This window comes from Castor canadensis, chromosome 12, assembly GCF_047511655.1.
Source record: "Castor canadensis chromosome 12, mCasCan1.hap1v2, whole genome shotgun sequence".
Taxonomy (NCBI): domain Eukaryota; kingdom Metazoa; phylum Chordata; class Mammalia; order Rodentia; family Castoridae; genus Castor; species Castor canadensis.
In genome coordinates, this window is record NC_133397.1 from 91,972,246 (window position 1) to 91,986,537 (window position 14,292).

The window sequence follows — 14,292 nt, forward strand, 5'->3', positions numbered from 1 at the left end:
GACTAAATGAAATCCTGAAGAGAAAATGTGAATTCTTAATCATGATCACTGAAAAGGCTTGGAAACCAATGCCTAATCCACTAGCAGTAAGAATGCCTATTACACCCCTCAAGACTCTATATTCCATTCCCTTCAAGAAGAAATTAGGACTCCTTGGAGATGTGGCTACTTCCAAGTCTTGAGTGGGAACAGTCTAAAGTGAGGTGGAACCTCTCGTTATAATTCAAAGCAAGGAAGCCATTAACAACTCAGACCATGTCAAAAGGTGTCAGAGCCAACTTAAAGAAGCTTCCACTGCTAAAGATGTAATAATTTTAGTACCAACAAGGATATGTACAACTTACTGAAACGTATTACATATGCTTAAACTTATAGGTCTTAATGAGGACGGCATGTGTTTAAGAAAAACTGACACTTTGTCCTGCTTCTAATATAACTAAACATTGCAGATAATATATTCATGGGAGGGGAAAGCACTTTTCACCTCCAAAAAGCTTAAAAATGAAACCCTTTGCTTTACTCTGCCAAAGTAGTAGAGGGTGTTCTCTGGGCCTCAGAAACACAAATGTGGACCTTATTGTCATAATGTTTACCTTCCTTGTCTCCATATCTGAGCCAAAACAAAGTCTGGTTGTTCTGTAATGTGTTCACCAGGCCACTGCTCTCTTGCCTCCCAATTGACCCGTCTACCTTTCATCTTGCCCCCTTCATACTCTGCTCGCTGTTGGCAGCATTCTTCCTAAAATGTAAACACTTACATAAGGTAGATTGGAGATCAAGTTCAAGATCCATGACTTTCCATGCTTTTGGCAGTCTTCACCCTGCTTCAGCTCCAGGCCAAACTCTTTACATCCTCCCCAATCTCACTACGATCATCTTGAAAATCCTGCTGGTCCTTTGCCACTCATGCTTCCTTGTCGGGACCTTCCCACATGCTGTTTATCTCACTTAAGCATCCCCTGAGAATCTGGCTTACTGCAACCTATTCTTCAGGTCTTCGCGTAGGTAACACCTGCTTAGAAGCTTCTCCTGACCCCCCAAGGCTGGAAGAATCTCACATGTACATGTTGACCTAAGTGTGCATGTATCTGTCCCATGGTTGCACTCATCACATTGCACTGTAGTTTTCTCACCTCTCTGATACACAGTCAGCTCCTTGGGAGAAAAGGTGACTTGGTATTGTCCAGTGTTTTTATTCTAAGCAGGGCCTAGCACACAGCAGGGCTTGCTAGTCTGCTATGACTGTGTTCAATGATTGGTTCTAAATTCGCAGTTATCACATTAGCAGGCACTCTCCCTAGTTTTCCTTGATTTCCAGGAAGGAGCCAGGGACAACTCAATGCATCAGCACAACCACTCTAATCTTTGCAAAACCGTCAGCACACTCCTCAGAAGGAGGCTCCTCTCTGTGTATGCAATGCAGGCAGCTCTGGACTCAGCGCTCCGAATTCCCTGTTCCAGGCATGACGCCATCATGCCCTAGCTATGTATCAGTGGAAAGCCCCTCAAACTCAAAATCTCAGTGACTTCATCAATTAGAGAAGGATGGTGCTCCTTTTCTCTTTACCTGGCTAACATTTATGAGTCAAATAAGATGTTATGTACAAAAATGCTTTCTCATGCCCCTACCTTTCTCCAAATGTGAAACTGGAAAATTCCTATTCGCCCATTAAGATACAGCATGTTTACAGCTACAAATGCCCAGGAATACAACTTTTTCCTCTGTGGCCACTCAGTCTCTCATATCAGACTTCAATCACCACCCACACCATCATGGTAATGTTGCATGACTTGACCACTCTGAGAATGAGTACTCACATTTGTCTTTGGACTTCCTGTGTCCATCAGAGTTGCAGAGTCAGAGACTACATTTATTTCATTATTGTTTTTGAGACAGGTCTTGCTACGTAGTTCAGGCTGGCCTTGAACTCCCCTGCCTCCTTCCAGACTGCTGGGATTACAGACATGTAATAGCACCACTCCTGGTACCATTTCATTAATCTTTTAACAATAAATCAATAATGTATAAAATATCACATACTTATAATATGTAGTTATTTTATCAGAACACTCTCCTATAGTATTTTCCCTCAGTCTCATTTTTCTTTCTCTGGCTGCCTTCTCTTCCCTTGATTTCAGGTTCTCTATGTGGCCAGAAATGCCAAGGATTGCCTGGTATCTTACTACCACTTTCACAGGACGACCTCAATGTTGCCTGACCCTCAGACTTTAGAGGAATTCTTTGAGAAATTCATGGCAGGAAAAGGTGGTGCAAACAGATTTTGTGGGGCCCATCTTTCAGGCAATTTCAACAATCAGTGTATTGAGAAGCTGGTAGGGAATAGAATGCAATGCAAACCTAAGTGACCAGGTTCTATCTTGGGGAAGCCAGACAGAAGGGACTTTTCTCCAAAATTGAATATGAATGTAAATTGAGCTCATCTAAGGGTATGAGTATAAGGACAAAGGTAGAAATACTCAAGTCACAGATCTGAGTTTCAAACAATCCGCTTCAAAAATGAAGAGGAGACTTGTTTTGTATGCACATACCTGGACCATTGGGAAACTCATGAAGTAATTTTCTGCTAGTTTGATCTAATAGTGTTGTGAACTACAGTGTTGTTAATGTTCAGTCACAAAGCCATGCATTGACATGGCAGAGAGTGGCTTTCCCATTGATCAGAATGTGTGATCTTAGACATTTCCTGCATTAACCAGGTGTGACAGTATACACCGTAGTCATGGCTACTTTGGAAGTGGAGGCAGGAGGATCACAGTGCCAGGCAAGGCTAGGAAAAAGTAAAAGACCCTATCTGAAAAAAAAAAAAAAGACCTAAAAGCAAAAGGGTTGAGGGAGTGGTTGAAGTGGTAGATTGCTTGCCTAACAAGTGTGATTCCCAATTCAACAGTTCCCAGAACTATAAAAAAGAAAGGAAGGAAGGAAGGACAGGAGGGAAGGAGGGAGGAAGGCATCCCTATTAAGAGTATTTAACATGAATTAACAGGCTGTCATCTTCCTACTGAGGAGAGTACATCTACAGGACCAAAATGGACCATTTAGGCCACATCTTTCTTAAAAGCTATTGACCAGGTGTCAAATCAGACTACTAAGGACCTCAAAACCTTCACAGAAGAAAAATATTCCAAGGAAACAGCAATATGTAGATAAAACAGGAGACTAGAGGACAAGGGGATGGGCTTAGATACAAGAGCCATCTTCTTGTATTTGCACATCTTTACTGTAAAAGCAGATTACAATATTTCATTGTTACTGCCGTGAACAGAACAGACAAATGAAGAAAAATGTTTGAGGGTCATTTAGTGAATATCTGTGGAATAATTTAAAACTTCCATAGACAAAGTATCTGTGTGAGATGTTAAACATTCTCTCTCCTTGGCAATCTGTCCCTGGGTGAGTATCTGTCAGGGTGCTGGACAAAAGGGCCATCCAAGCAGGAAGTAGGTCAGATAACAATTACCAGCTCTTCTTGCTCCAAGAGTAAACAAAGAGGACGGAGACAAAAATAATACTTTGCCAAAAATTCTGAAGTATAGTTTGTCAAAGTCTCTACTGGTGATCCATTCATTCAACAAAATTTAAATTTCCAAATAAAGAAGTATCTTACATTGCCTTCATGAATTCAGTATAACCAAACCTGACCACAGTATCCACATTCTCTTGGGAAAAATAAAAGACTGAAATGATTTCCTCAACATGATATGGATAAAAACATGTTTATGGAAAAGTAAATAAAAATAAATTCCATCAAACATGTCACTCAAGTGTATCAAGAGCGGTAACTCTGTTAGAACAATTTCTCTAGAAACAAACGAGATGCGATGAAAGAGGGAGTCAGATGATGATAAGAAAAATTATAAACCTGGATAGAAGTCCAGGTGAATGGATTTACTGTATAGTCATGCACCACATAACAACAGTAAAGTCGGCAATAGACTGCATACGGGTGGTTCATAAGATTGTATCACCTACCTACCATTGTTGTTCATGTAAATATATGGTATTTCCACACTTGTGAAATCATACATGACACATTTGCAGAGAATTTTTCAGAATAATCAGGATAGCAAGATGCATGGGAAAGAAAAGGCTCTGAGCTTTTCTATGATTCCTTACAAGTCCTGCATTGTGAACCTGGTATCCAGCTATTTAATTAAACATCAGACCAGTGTTTCCATGAAGCTTTTTTTATGGATGTGATTAATATATAGAGTTGACTTTAAGAAAAGGAGATTACCTTCAAAATGTGGGTGGGCCTCATCCAATCAATTAGAAATCTTAAGAACAAAAACTGAAAAGAAGGAATTCTGTTTCAAGACTACAACACTGAATCCTGCCTAAGTTTCCAACCTGCCCTAAATTATTTCACTTGCCAGGTTCCACAACTTCAGGAAGCAAGTGCTTAAAAAATACACACACATCCGCACCCCTACTGGTTGTGGCATTGGTTCTGTTTCTCTGAGTAACCTGTTCAGAGGTGTATCAGTCACTATGACACCTACCAGGTTAAAGTCAACTGCACACATACATCTCTGTTCTGACTCAAAAGAGACCATTTCATCCACTTGCCTACTTGGTCTGTGGGTTTTTCACCTCGACAATGATTTTGTCATCCCAGACACTTCATGCCTGCTTTACACAATACTTGCAACATAGCAAACACTCAGTAGAGATTTCTACTGTGTTATAATGACTTCTCAACCCCAAACCCATGAAACTGTGTGAGTGCTAACCTACTGGAATGAGTAGAAAACCTGGTACTGGTTCACTCCTATTCTCAATCATTTCTTCAACAACTTATGAACAGAACATTTCTCTTATGCTTACCAAGTAGTCAAAACCCTTTAGGGAAAATAAAAAGTTCTGAGGGCACCTCTCTCCCTCGGCTGCTGCATCCCATTCTGATGCTGCACTTGCAGATTTTCTGGCACAGCTATGATATGAGAGCCACAGGAGGTCCCCAGGACTTAGTTTAGTGCATCAGTAGTTGAATCTGAAGCTAAGTACTACTTACCAGGAATATATGAAGTGTTTCATCACTGTTATTTAAGGTGAGTCCCAATATATTGGCAAAGTCACATGCAATAACTTTATATTACAAATCACTGCTTCCAACTGTAAAACTGTACAGCTTTTATCCATGGAAAATTATTTTTCCTCCATCAAGTAAGCTGAATAAAGGCTACAGAAGCTTATTTCAAAGGGATTATCTCATCATCTTGGTTTGGTACTGGTACTCAAAACTAACAGCGCTCCTGCCTCTTCTAGTGGCTTATGGGTCCTGGTATGACCACGTGAAAGGGTAGTGGGCTACAAAAGACAAGTATCAGATCCTTTACCTCTTCTAAGAAGATGTCAGAAAGGTAAGTGGTGGCCAGGCACTGTTGGCTCACGCCTGTAACCGTAGCTACTCAGGAGGCAGAGATCAGGAGGATCATGGCAAATAGTTTTGTGAGATCCTATCTCAAAAAACCCTTCACAAAAATAGGGCTGGTGGAGTGGCTCAAGGTGAAGTCCCACTACAGAAAAAAAAAAAAAAGAACAAAAAAAGTAAGTGGTGCTGAACATTCATCGCTCAGAACCAGCACACCAGCAAAACTCCCCAAGGATTACAATGTGCACAGTAAGCTGTCTCTTGAGTTAGTCAAGCTCTTTGTCCCCTTCCTTACCAATGCCATTTTCCTCTATGGTCGAATCCAAAAGGTGAGATCTGCAAGGTGTTGGAGCTCTTGGAGAAACTCTGTCAGAGGATGTGATAATCAAGATCATCCACCACACTTCCTTTGATGTGATGAAGGAAAATCCCATGGCCAACCAAACTGGTGTACCTACCTACACTGACAATCATATCATCTCAAAGTTCATGAGGAAAGGTTGGTGACATCTATTTAACTCCACTGTAAAATGTATTCTGCCTTGGAAATTATAATAATTTCAAGCTTAGTTTTCAGTAAGAAGTGGTGTGGTTCAGACAAATGAAGACTCTGTTCCTTCTGCCTTGCCCACTTGGTAAAAGGCAATGCCAGATGTAAACACAGTGTAATCAGAAATCCTTGGGGAACTTGCTAACACAGTGATTGCTGACCTTCACTTCCAGCGATTTGACTAGGTAGGTCTTGGAGAGGCCCAAGAAGTTTTGTTTTAATAAGTTCTCAGGTGCTGCTGCTGTTGGCAACTTTAAGGGCCACTGTCTTTATCAAATATAAAACCCAGCTCAATCATAACCTCCTCCCTGATGTCTCTGATCAGTCTTGAACACTTTCCTCATTTGGTTCATCACCGTTTTTGTTCAGCCAGTATCATTGTCCAGAAGAAAATATTATGTTCAGTTTTGTCCTACTAGTACCTAGTACTGAAGCTCATGCCGCATAAGGATGCATAAACACCAGCTGAGAGAGTAAAGACTGCATGAATGAGTGAGCCATTGTCCTTGTTCTCAACAGGTTAGCAGGGTAGACAAACGGTGAAATAGACACATTAAGTGACAAGGAAGTAAATAGAGAACTCTTCTGGTGGGTCCCAGGCAGGGCACCTCAGTGGAGCCTGTGGAATTTGAAAAGGGGATCTTGCGTGTGTGCCATGTGCTTTGTAGTACAAGGTACAAATGGAGTCGTCTCACTGGTGGTGTTTCCCACGGCCTCAGCTGGCTCTGGGGTCACATGAAGGCCACCGGGCGGGGACCACGCGGCTCCATCAGTCAGGAAATCCGCGCCGCTGCGCGGGGTCTCCTCCCACCAACCTTCTTTCGGCCCAGGCCAGCAGAGGCGCCCGGAGCGCCAGGCCTCCCGCCGCCCCCGCCCGGTGGACCCCGCACCCACTGCCCCGGGCGCCCGCACACGCTCACCTCTACCGACAAGGTCACACGGTCCGCCATGCAGAGCTCGTCCCCGCCGTGCCCCAGAGGCTGCCCTCTCTAGTCACCCCTCTGGAGCAGCTCCCACGTGCCTTTTCGCCGCCCGCCTCTCTAGCCCGTGGGATCCGCGCCCCCGCGGCTCTCCTCTTTAGAGCCCGGATGCGCGCCCCCGCTGACCGCCTCTCTAGGCGCTGCAGCTTCGCCTTGGTGGTGCGCACGTGCGCGTCTCCGCCTCGCGCCCCATCCAAGGTGCCCGGAGCGTCTGCCACTGTCTCATGGCCTCTCTGGCTGCATCGGCTGTGGGAATGTTTAATGGCATTTCCCTGCACATCACATTTGGCCGTCATGGCCCCTTAGGCTCCTCTTGGCTGTGACATTTCTTAAGACTGGTTTTGATGCTCTTGGCAGTGTGAGGGTTACTGGTCAGGTGCTTTGTAGAATGTCCCTCAGTTAAAGACTTGCCTGATTTTTTTCTCAGGGTTGATCTGAGGTTCATATCTGGGGAAGGAAGACAATTGACGAAAAGTGCCATTCCCAGTACTTCATATCGAAGGTAATCGGTTATTTAAAAAATATTTTTGTAGCTTTTAAAAAAAGATGTTCGTGCAGCTTTGGGTTACTCGGGACATCTACCCTTCTATGTACTTAATTCTCTTTTTTTTGTTGTGTCTGATCGCTATTATAAAATAAGAATGGTTTTATATATATATGTATATATATATTCATACTCCTTTACTTGGAGGTTTTAATACGCCGTTTGCTTTTTCTGCTCATTTTTTATGAGTGGGGTTTTGATTTCAGATGATGAGTCCATTTTCTGGGGGAATAGACTTCAGAATACTCCCCAGTCTGGTTTAGAGTTTCTGTCTCCAGACAGGTTCTGGGCAGGACCCTGCCAGGTGGCCCAGGGATATCACTAACTTGTGATTTGTTGTTATGTTAATTATTACTTGGGGCCAAGTGAGCTGTATGAGTTGATGTTTCACAGGCCCATGCTGATCACTTTAAAAACAGTTCTTTTTCCGGGATGGTACTGTCTTCTCTACATGGGAACCAGTTTTCTCCAGAGACGTTTGAAGAGCCCAAGTTTGCCTTCAGCTGTTTACTGCTGACTCCCTGCACTTCAAGGGTCCAGGCTTGCTTGTGCTGACTTTCACATGCACATCCGGGCACTTCACCCACCCCCCCAGCGTGGCAGCTGATTCTGCCATGCTATGTCCAGGACCGCGCCCCTTCTTTCTCTGCACTTTGGAATGTCCTTTTCTCCCTCTGTGCTCAGCTCTATGTGTGAAAGGATGTTTGTTGTATGTGTCTGGACTTGCTTAGTGTTTGTCTTGGGAGGGTTTTTCAAGTACCCTGCTGTTTTTTTCTTTTTATCAGAACTGGAAGTTCCTTAATCTTACTTTTGACTTAAGTAATAAACCCTTTATTATGTAAATGGGCAGAAAAGACCAGCCTGAATATGTTTTAAGCTTTTTAAATTTCTTATATCAAGTTAAAAAGTAAATTTTCCTAAAAAAGAAATTCTTTCTTAAATTAAAAGCCAACATGAACACATTAAGTTTAGAAAAATAATTACAATACCATAGAAGTACAGTGGTGAACAGACTTTGTTCTGGAAATCTATAAACAAAGTAGTTTCAGCCTTTTGACCTCAGGACCCATTTTTGTGAAGCTCTGTGCATCCACGGCTGGTTTAATAATGGCACAGAGTGGGTGCCTAATCTCTGTTATTGTTAATAACTGACTTTGAAGTTGCCTATCCACCCATCAGATAGAAGACATCCCTTTACTTCTTGAATTACAGCTTGCTTCCTGCTTAGCCCTCACCAGTTGCACATATAATTTCTGTATCCTTCGACCCAGCCTGCAGATCAGAAAACGAAGTGGGCACATGACCAGCTCTCCTGTGTTCTGGAAAGGAAATGGCTTCATCCTGGGCTCCCATGGGAGATCCATGGCCCTGAATCCAGCCTCTACCACAGTTGAGCCCTTGCATCTATGTGTGACACAGGACTCACTTGGGAAACCAGTGAAAGATGACCTGGTCCAGGTCACTGGCCCAGGGGGACATGCATGTGCCCCATTGGGTAGGGATGTGTCTTGCTCCACAACCTATCTATTTACAGTGTTCTCATGCACCTGGCTGGGCCCTGAGGCAAGGTGAAGGGCACAGAAGCCCCACTGTACTGGCCTCTGTTCCACTGCAGTGGCCTCTGTGGAACCATCTCCAGGGTGCTCCTAGGGCCTGGTCTCTCCCTCAAAATCATTATTGGAGCCACCTGAGGTGCGGTGCTCAGCTCTGATGTTCTTTTTCCTGAGGAGCCCGGGGGTGCTAGGAGGTCAGAGGACAGTCCATCAATCATGCCAGGCATTGATCATGCCGGGCAACTGGGTCCTGGCTCCATGAGCCAGTTTCCTGCCTAAGGGCCTCTAGCATTAGAGGGACTCATCAGGTTGTCTCTAGGGTGAAGGGCAAAACTTTTGGGGAATCTCTGAGCCTGGTTAATCTGAGCTCTGGTGACTTCCAGATGAGCCTCTTTGTGCCTCTTCTATGGTCTTGGAATGTTGGGATGACTAGGCCAAGTCTCCAGGATGTTGTGTGACCTCAAGTCCTGCTGAGGATATAGGTGAGGAAGAGGAAGAAGACCTTTGGTCAGCCCTGTCCCATCAGATGCAGGTCTGCAGTTTGCTTGCCTGAGCTTCTGAGTCCATTGTCAGGCTGCACTCAGTTCTTTCTAAAATGACTTCCTATAAACAGGCAGCAAAGGCTGGCTGAGTGCTGACATATCAGCCAGAGAACCCTGCTGGGGCTGTCTTTCTCTGTGTGGGCTCCACCGAGGAGACCCTGGCCCTATTTAGGGCAGACACTTTTAAACTGGGAGCTTTCCTCCAAGCATTTAAATTAACCCTTGAGGAAAAACTTACCCTTGAATCTAAGAAGATCACTATCGGACCAATGGACAGAGGTCTTGGGAAATTTGGGACGAGAGGTGAAAAATAAATATTTTTTCCTTCATGTCTTTGGAAAAACTATTTCTCTTCTGTGTTGGAAAAAGTGACCATCCCTTCCCCTTTTCCTGACTTTGCTGTCTATCTCGGGGGCAGCCATCTGGTAGTTCAGTGTGGAGGACAGTCGCTCAGTACTCACAAGGTTCCAGGTGAGGGGATTTTCAAGACTTTGACCTTTGCTTTCTGCTTGCTGACCTGTGATAACTTTGCTGTCTTTGGTCTCTTTCTCCAGGCTAGCTCACCAATTCTGAAGCCCCAGCCTGTGCTAGGTAGCCTGAGGGAAGGTTCTTGCATTAATTCTGTCCCTTCCTTCCCTAAATACAGGATCTGCTTTAAGTGGGCCACAGACCAAGCTATACAACACTGCGCTGAAAAATCAGAGTTGGCGAAGGAAGGAGCCAGTGAGGGCCCTGCTCATGACCTCCACTAAAGTTCCTGACAACACAGTCCACCTTGGATCCAAGCTCTTCTGCCCCATGGCTTCCTGTTTCCTGGTACTGTCAAATCTCTTTGAATCTATGAGTTTCAGATGACAAGAAGTAGCAATTATATGGCATATGCTGCATATCCCCCCTGAATGATAAATGGTCAAGGAGCTCTTTCTACTGAACCCTGAGGTGTGCTCAGATTCCTTCTTTTTTTTTTTTTTTTCATTTTTCTTTTATTATTCATATGTGCATACAAGGCTTGGTTCATTTCTCCCTCCTGCCCCCACCCCCTCCCTTACCACCCACTCCACCCCCTCCTGCTCCCCCCCCTCAATACCCAGCAGAAACTATTTTGCCCTTATCTCTAATTTTGTTGTAGAGAGAGTATAAGCAATAATAGGAAGGAACAAGGGGTTTTGCTGGTTGAGATAAGGATAGCTATACAAGGCATTGACTCACATTGATTTCCTGTGAGTGTGTGTTACCTTCTAGGTTAATTCTTTTTGATCTAACCTTTTCTCTAGTACCTGGTCCCCTTTTCCTATTGGCCTCAGTTGCTTTTAAGGTATCTGCTTTAGTTTCTCTGCGTTAAGGGCAACAAATGCTAGCTAGTTTTTTAGGTGTCTTACCTATCCTCATCCCTCCCTTGTGTGCTCTCGCTTTTATCATGTGCTCATAGTCCAATCCCCTTGTTGTGTTTGCCCGTGATCTAATGTCCACATATGAGGGAGAACATACGATTTTTGGTCTTTTGGGCCAGGCTAACCTCACTCAGAATGATGTTCTCCAATTCCATCCATTTACCAGCGAATGATAACATTTCGTTCTTCTTCATGGCTGCATAAAATTCCATTGTGTATAGATACCACATTTTCTTAATCCATTCGTCAGTGCTGGGGCATCTTGGCTGTTTCCATAACTTGGCTATTGTGAATAGTGCCGCAATAAACATGGATGTGCAGGTGCCTCTGGAGTAACAGTCTTTTGGGTATATCCCCAAGAGTGGTATTGCTGGATCAAATGGTAGATCGATGTCCAGCTTTTTAAGTAGCCTCCAAATTTTTTTCCAGAGTGGTCGTACTAGTCTACATTCCCACCAACAGTGTAAGAAGGTTCCTTTTTCCCCGCATCCTCGCCAACACCTGTTGTTGGTGGTGTTGCTGAAGATGGCTATTCTAACAGGGGTGAGGTGGAATCTTAGTGTGGTTTTAATTTGCATTTCCTTTATTGCTAGAGATGGTGAGCATTTTTCATGTGTTTTCTGACCATTTGAATTTCTTCTTTTGGGAAAGTTCTGTTTAGTTCACATGCCCATTTCTTTATTGGTTCATTAGTTTTGGGAGAATTTAGTTTTTTAAGTTCACTGTATATTCTGGTTATCAGTCCTTTGCCTGATGTATAATTGGCAAATATTTTCTCCCACTCTGTGGGTGTTCTCTTCAGTTTAGAGACCATTTCTTTTGATGAACAGAAGCTTTTTAGTTTTATGAGGTCCCATTTATCTATGCTATCTCTTAGTTGCTGTGCTGCTGGGGTTTCATTGAGAAAGTTCTTACCTATACCTACTAACTCCAGAGTATTTCCTACTCTTTCTTGTATCAACTTAAGAGTTTGGGGTCTGATATTAAGATCCTTGATCCATTTTGAGTTAATCTTGGTATAGGGTGATATACATGGATCTAGTTTCAGTTTTTTGCAGACTGCTAACCAGTTTTCCCAGCAGTTTTTGTTGAAGAGGCTGCTATTTCTCCATCATATATTTTTAGCTCCTTTGTCAAAGATAAGTTGCTCATAGTTGTGTGGCTTCATATCTGGATCCTCTATTCTGTTCCACTGGTCTTCATGTCTGTTTTTGTGCCAGTACCATGCTGTTTTTATTGTTATTGCTTTGTAATATAGTTTGAAGTCAGGTATTGTGATACCTCCTGCATTGTTCTTTTGACTGAGTATTGCCTTGGCTATTCGTGGCCTCTTGTGTTTCCATATAAATTTCACAGTAGATTTTTAAATCTCTTTAATGAATGGCATTGGAATTTTGATGGGAATTGCATTAAACATGTAGATTACTTTGGGGAGTATCAACATTTTTACAATGTTGATTCTACCAATCCATGAGCATGGGAGATCTCTCCACTTTCTATAGTCTTCCTCAATCTCTTTCTTCAGAAGTGTATAGTTTTCCTTGTAGAGGTCTTTCACATCTTTTGTTAGGTTTACACCTAGGTATTTGATTTTTTTTGAGGCTATTGTAAATGGAATTGTTTTCATACATTCTTTTTCCGTTTGCTCGTTGTTAGTGTATAGAAATGCTAATGATTTTTCTATGTTGATTTTATATCCTGCTACCTTGCTATAGCTATTGATGATGTCTAGAAGCTTCTGAGTAGAGTTTTTTGGGTCTTTAAGGTATAGGATCATGTCGTCTGCAAATAGGGATATTTTGACAGTTTCTTTACATATTTGTATTCCTTTTATTCCTTCTTCTTGCCTAATTGCTCTGACTAGGAATTCCAGTACTATGTTGAATAGGAGTGGAGATAGTGGGCATCCTTGTCTGGTTCCTGATTTTAGAGGGAATGGTTTTAATTTTTCTCCGTTAAGTATAATGCTGGCTGTAGGTTTGTCATATATAGCTTTTATAATGTTGAGGAACTTTCCTTCTATTCCTAGTTTTCTTAGAGCTTTTATCATGAAATGATGTTGGATCTTATCAAAGGCTTTTTCTGCATCTATTGAGATGATCAAGTGGTTTTTGTCTTTGCTTCTGTTAATGTGGTTTATTACGTTTATTGATTTTCGTATGTTGAACCACCCCTGCATCCCTGGGATGAAGCCTACCTGGTCATGGTGAATAATCTTTTTGATGTGTTGCTGAATTCGATTTGCCATTATTTTGTTGAGGATTTTTGCATCAATGTTCATTAAGGAGATTGGCCTATAGTTCTCCTTTTTGGAGGTGTCTTTGCCTGGTTTTGGGATAAGTGTAATACTGGCTTCATAAAATGTGTTTGGCAGTTTTCCTTCCCTTTCTATTTCATGGAACAGTTTAAGGAGGGTTGGTATCAGTTCTTCTTTAAAGGTCTGATAGAATTCAGCAGAGAATCCATCAGGTCCTGGACTTTTCTTTTTGGGGAGACTCTTGATTGCTGCTTCAATTTCATTTTGTGTTATAGGTCTATTCAGGTGATTAATTTCCTCTTGGTTCAGTTTTGGATGATCATATGTATCTAGAAATCTGTCCATTTCTTTAAGATTTTCAAATTTATTTGAATATAGGTTCTCAAAGTAGTCTCTGATGATTTCCTGGACTTCCATGGTGTTTGTTGTTAACTCCCCTTTTGCATTCCTAATTCTACTAATTTGGGCTTTTTCTCTCCTCATTTTAGTCAGGTTTGCCAGGGGTCTATCGATCTTGTTTATTTTTTCAAAGAACCAACTTTTTGTTTCATTAATTCTTTGTATGGTTTTTTTGGTTTCTATTTCATTGATTTCAGCTCTTATTTTTATTATTTCTCTCCTTCTATTTGTTTTGGGATTTGCTTGTTCTTGTTTTTCTAGGAGTTTGAGATGTATCATTAGGTCATTGATTTGGGATCTTTCAATCTTTTTAATATATGCACTCATGGCTATAAACTTTCCTCTCAAGACTGCCTTAGCTGTGTCCCATAGGTTCCGGTAGGTTGTGTTTTCATTTTCATTGACTTCTAGGAACTTTTTAATTTCCTCTTTTATTGCATCGATGATCCATTCTTCATTAAGTAATGAGTTATTTAGTTTCCAGCTGTTTGCATGTTTTTTGTCTTTACTTTTGTTGTTGAGTTCTACTTTTACTGCATTGTGGTCAGATAGTATGCATGGTATTATTTCTATTTTCTTATATTTGCTGAGGCTTGCTTTGTGCCCTAGGATATGATCTATTTTGGAGAAGGTTCCATGGGCTGCTGAGAAGAATGTATATTGTGTAGAGGTTGGATGAAATG

At 42.2% G+C, this 14,292-nt stretch overlaps 1 protein-coding gene and 1 long non-coding RNA gene across 2 annotated transcripts in view; one reads left to right on the forward strand and one right to left on the reverse strand.

Moving 5' to 3' along the window:
* Positions 1-7,021, reverse strand: part of Fhl2 (four and a half LIM domains 2) — a 168,907-nt gene extending 161,886 nt beyond the window's left edge. The window contains exon 1 of the mRNA XM_074050464.1: positions 6,864-7,021. Coding sequence (XP_073906565.1) covers positions 6,864-6,893 — 30 coding nt within the window. The 5' untranslated portion in view covers positions 6,894-7,021. The remainder of the gene's footprint in view (positions 1-6,863) is intronic.
* A 55-nt stretch (positions 7,022-7,076) lies between these two features.
* Positions 7,077-14,292, forward strand: part of LOC141414890 (uncharacterized) — a 42,779-nt gene continuing 35,563 nt past the window's right edge. Inside the window, exons 1-2 of the long non-coding RNA XR_012439853.1 lie at positions 7,077-7,425; positions 10,209-10,378. This is a non-coding gene — a long non-coding RNA (uncharacterized lncRNA). The remainder of the gene's footprint in view (positions 7,426-10,208; positions 10,379-14,292) is intronic.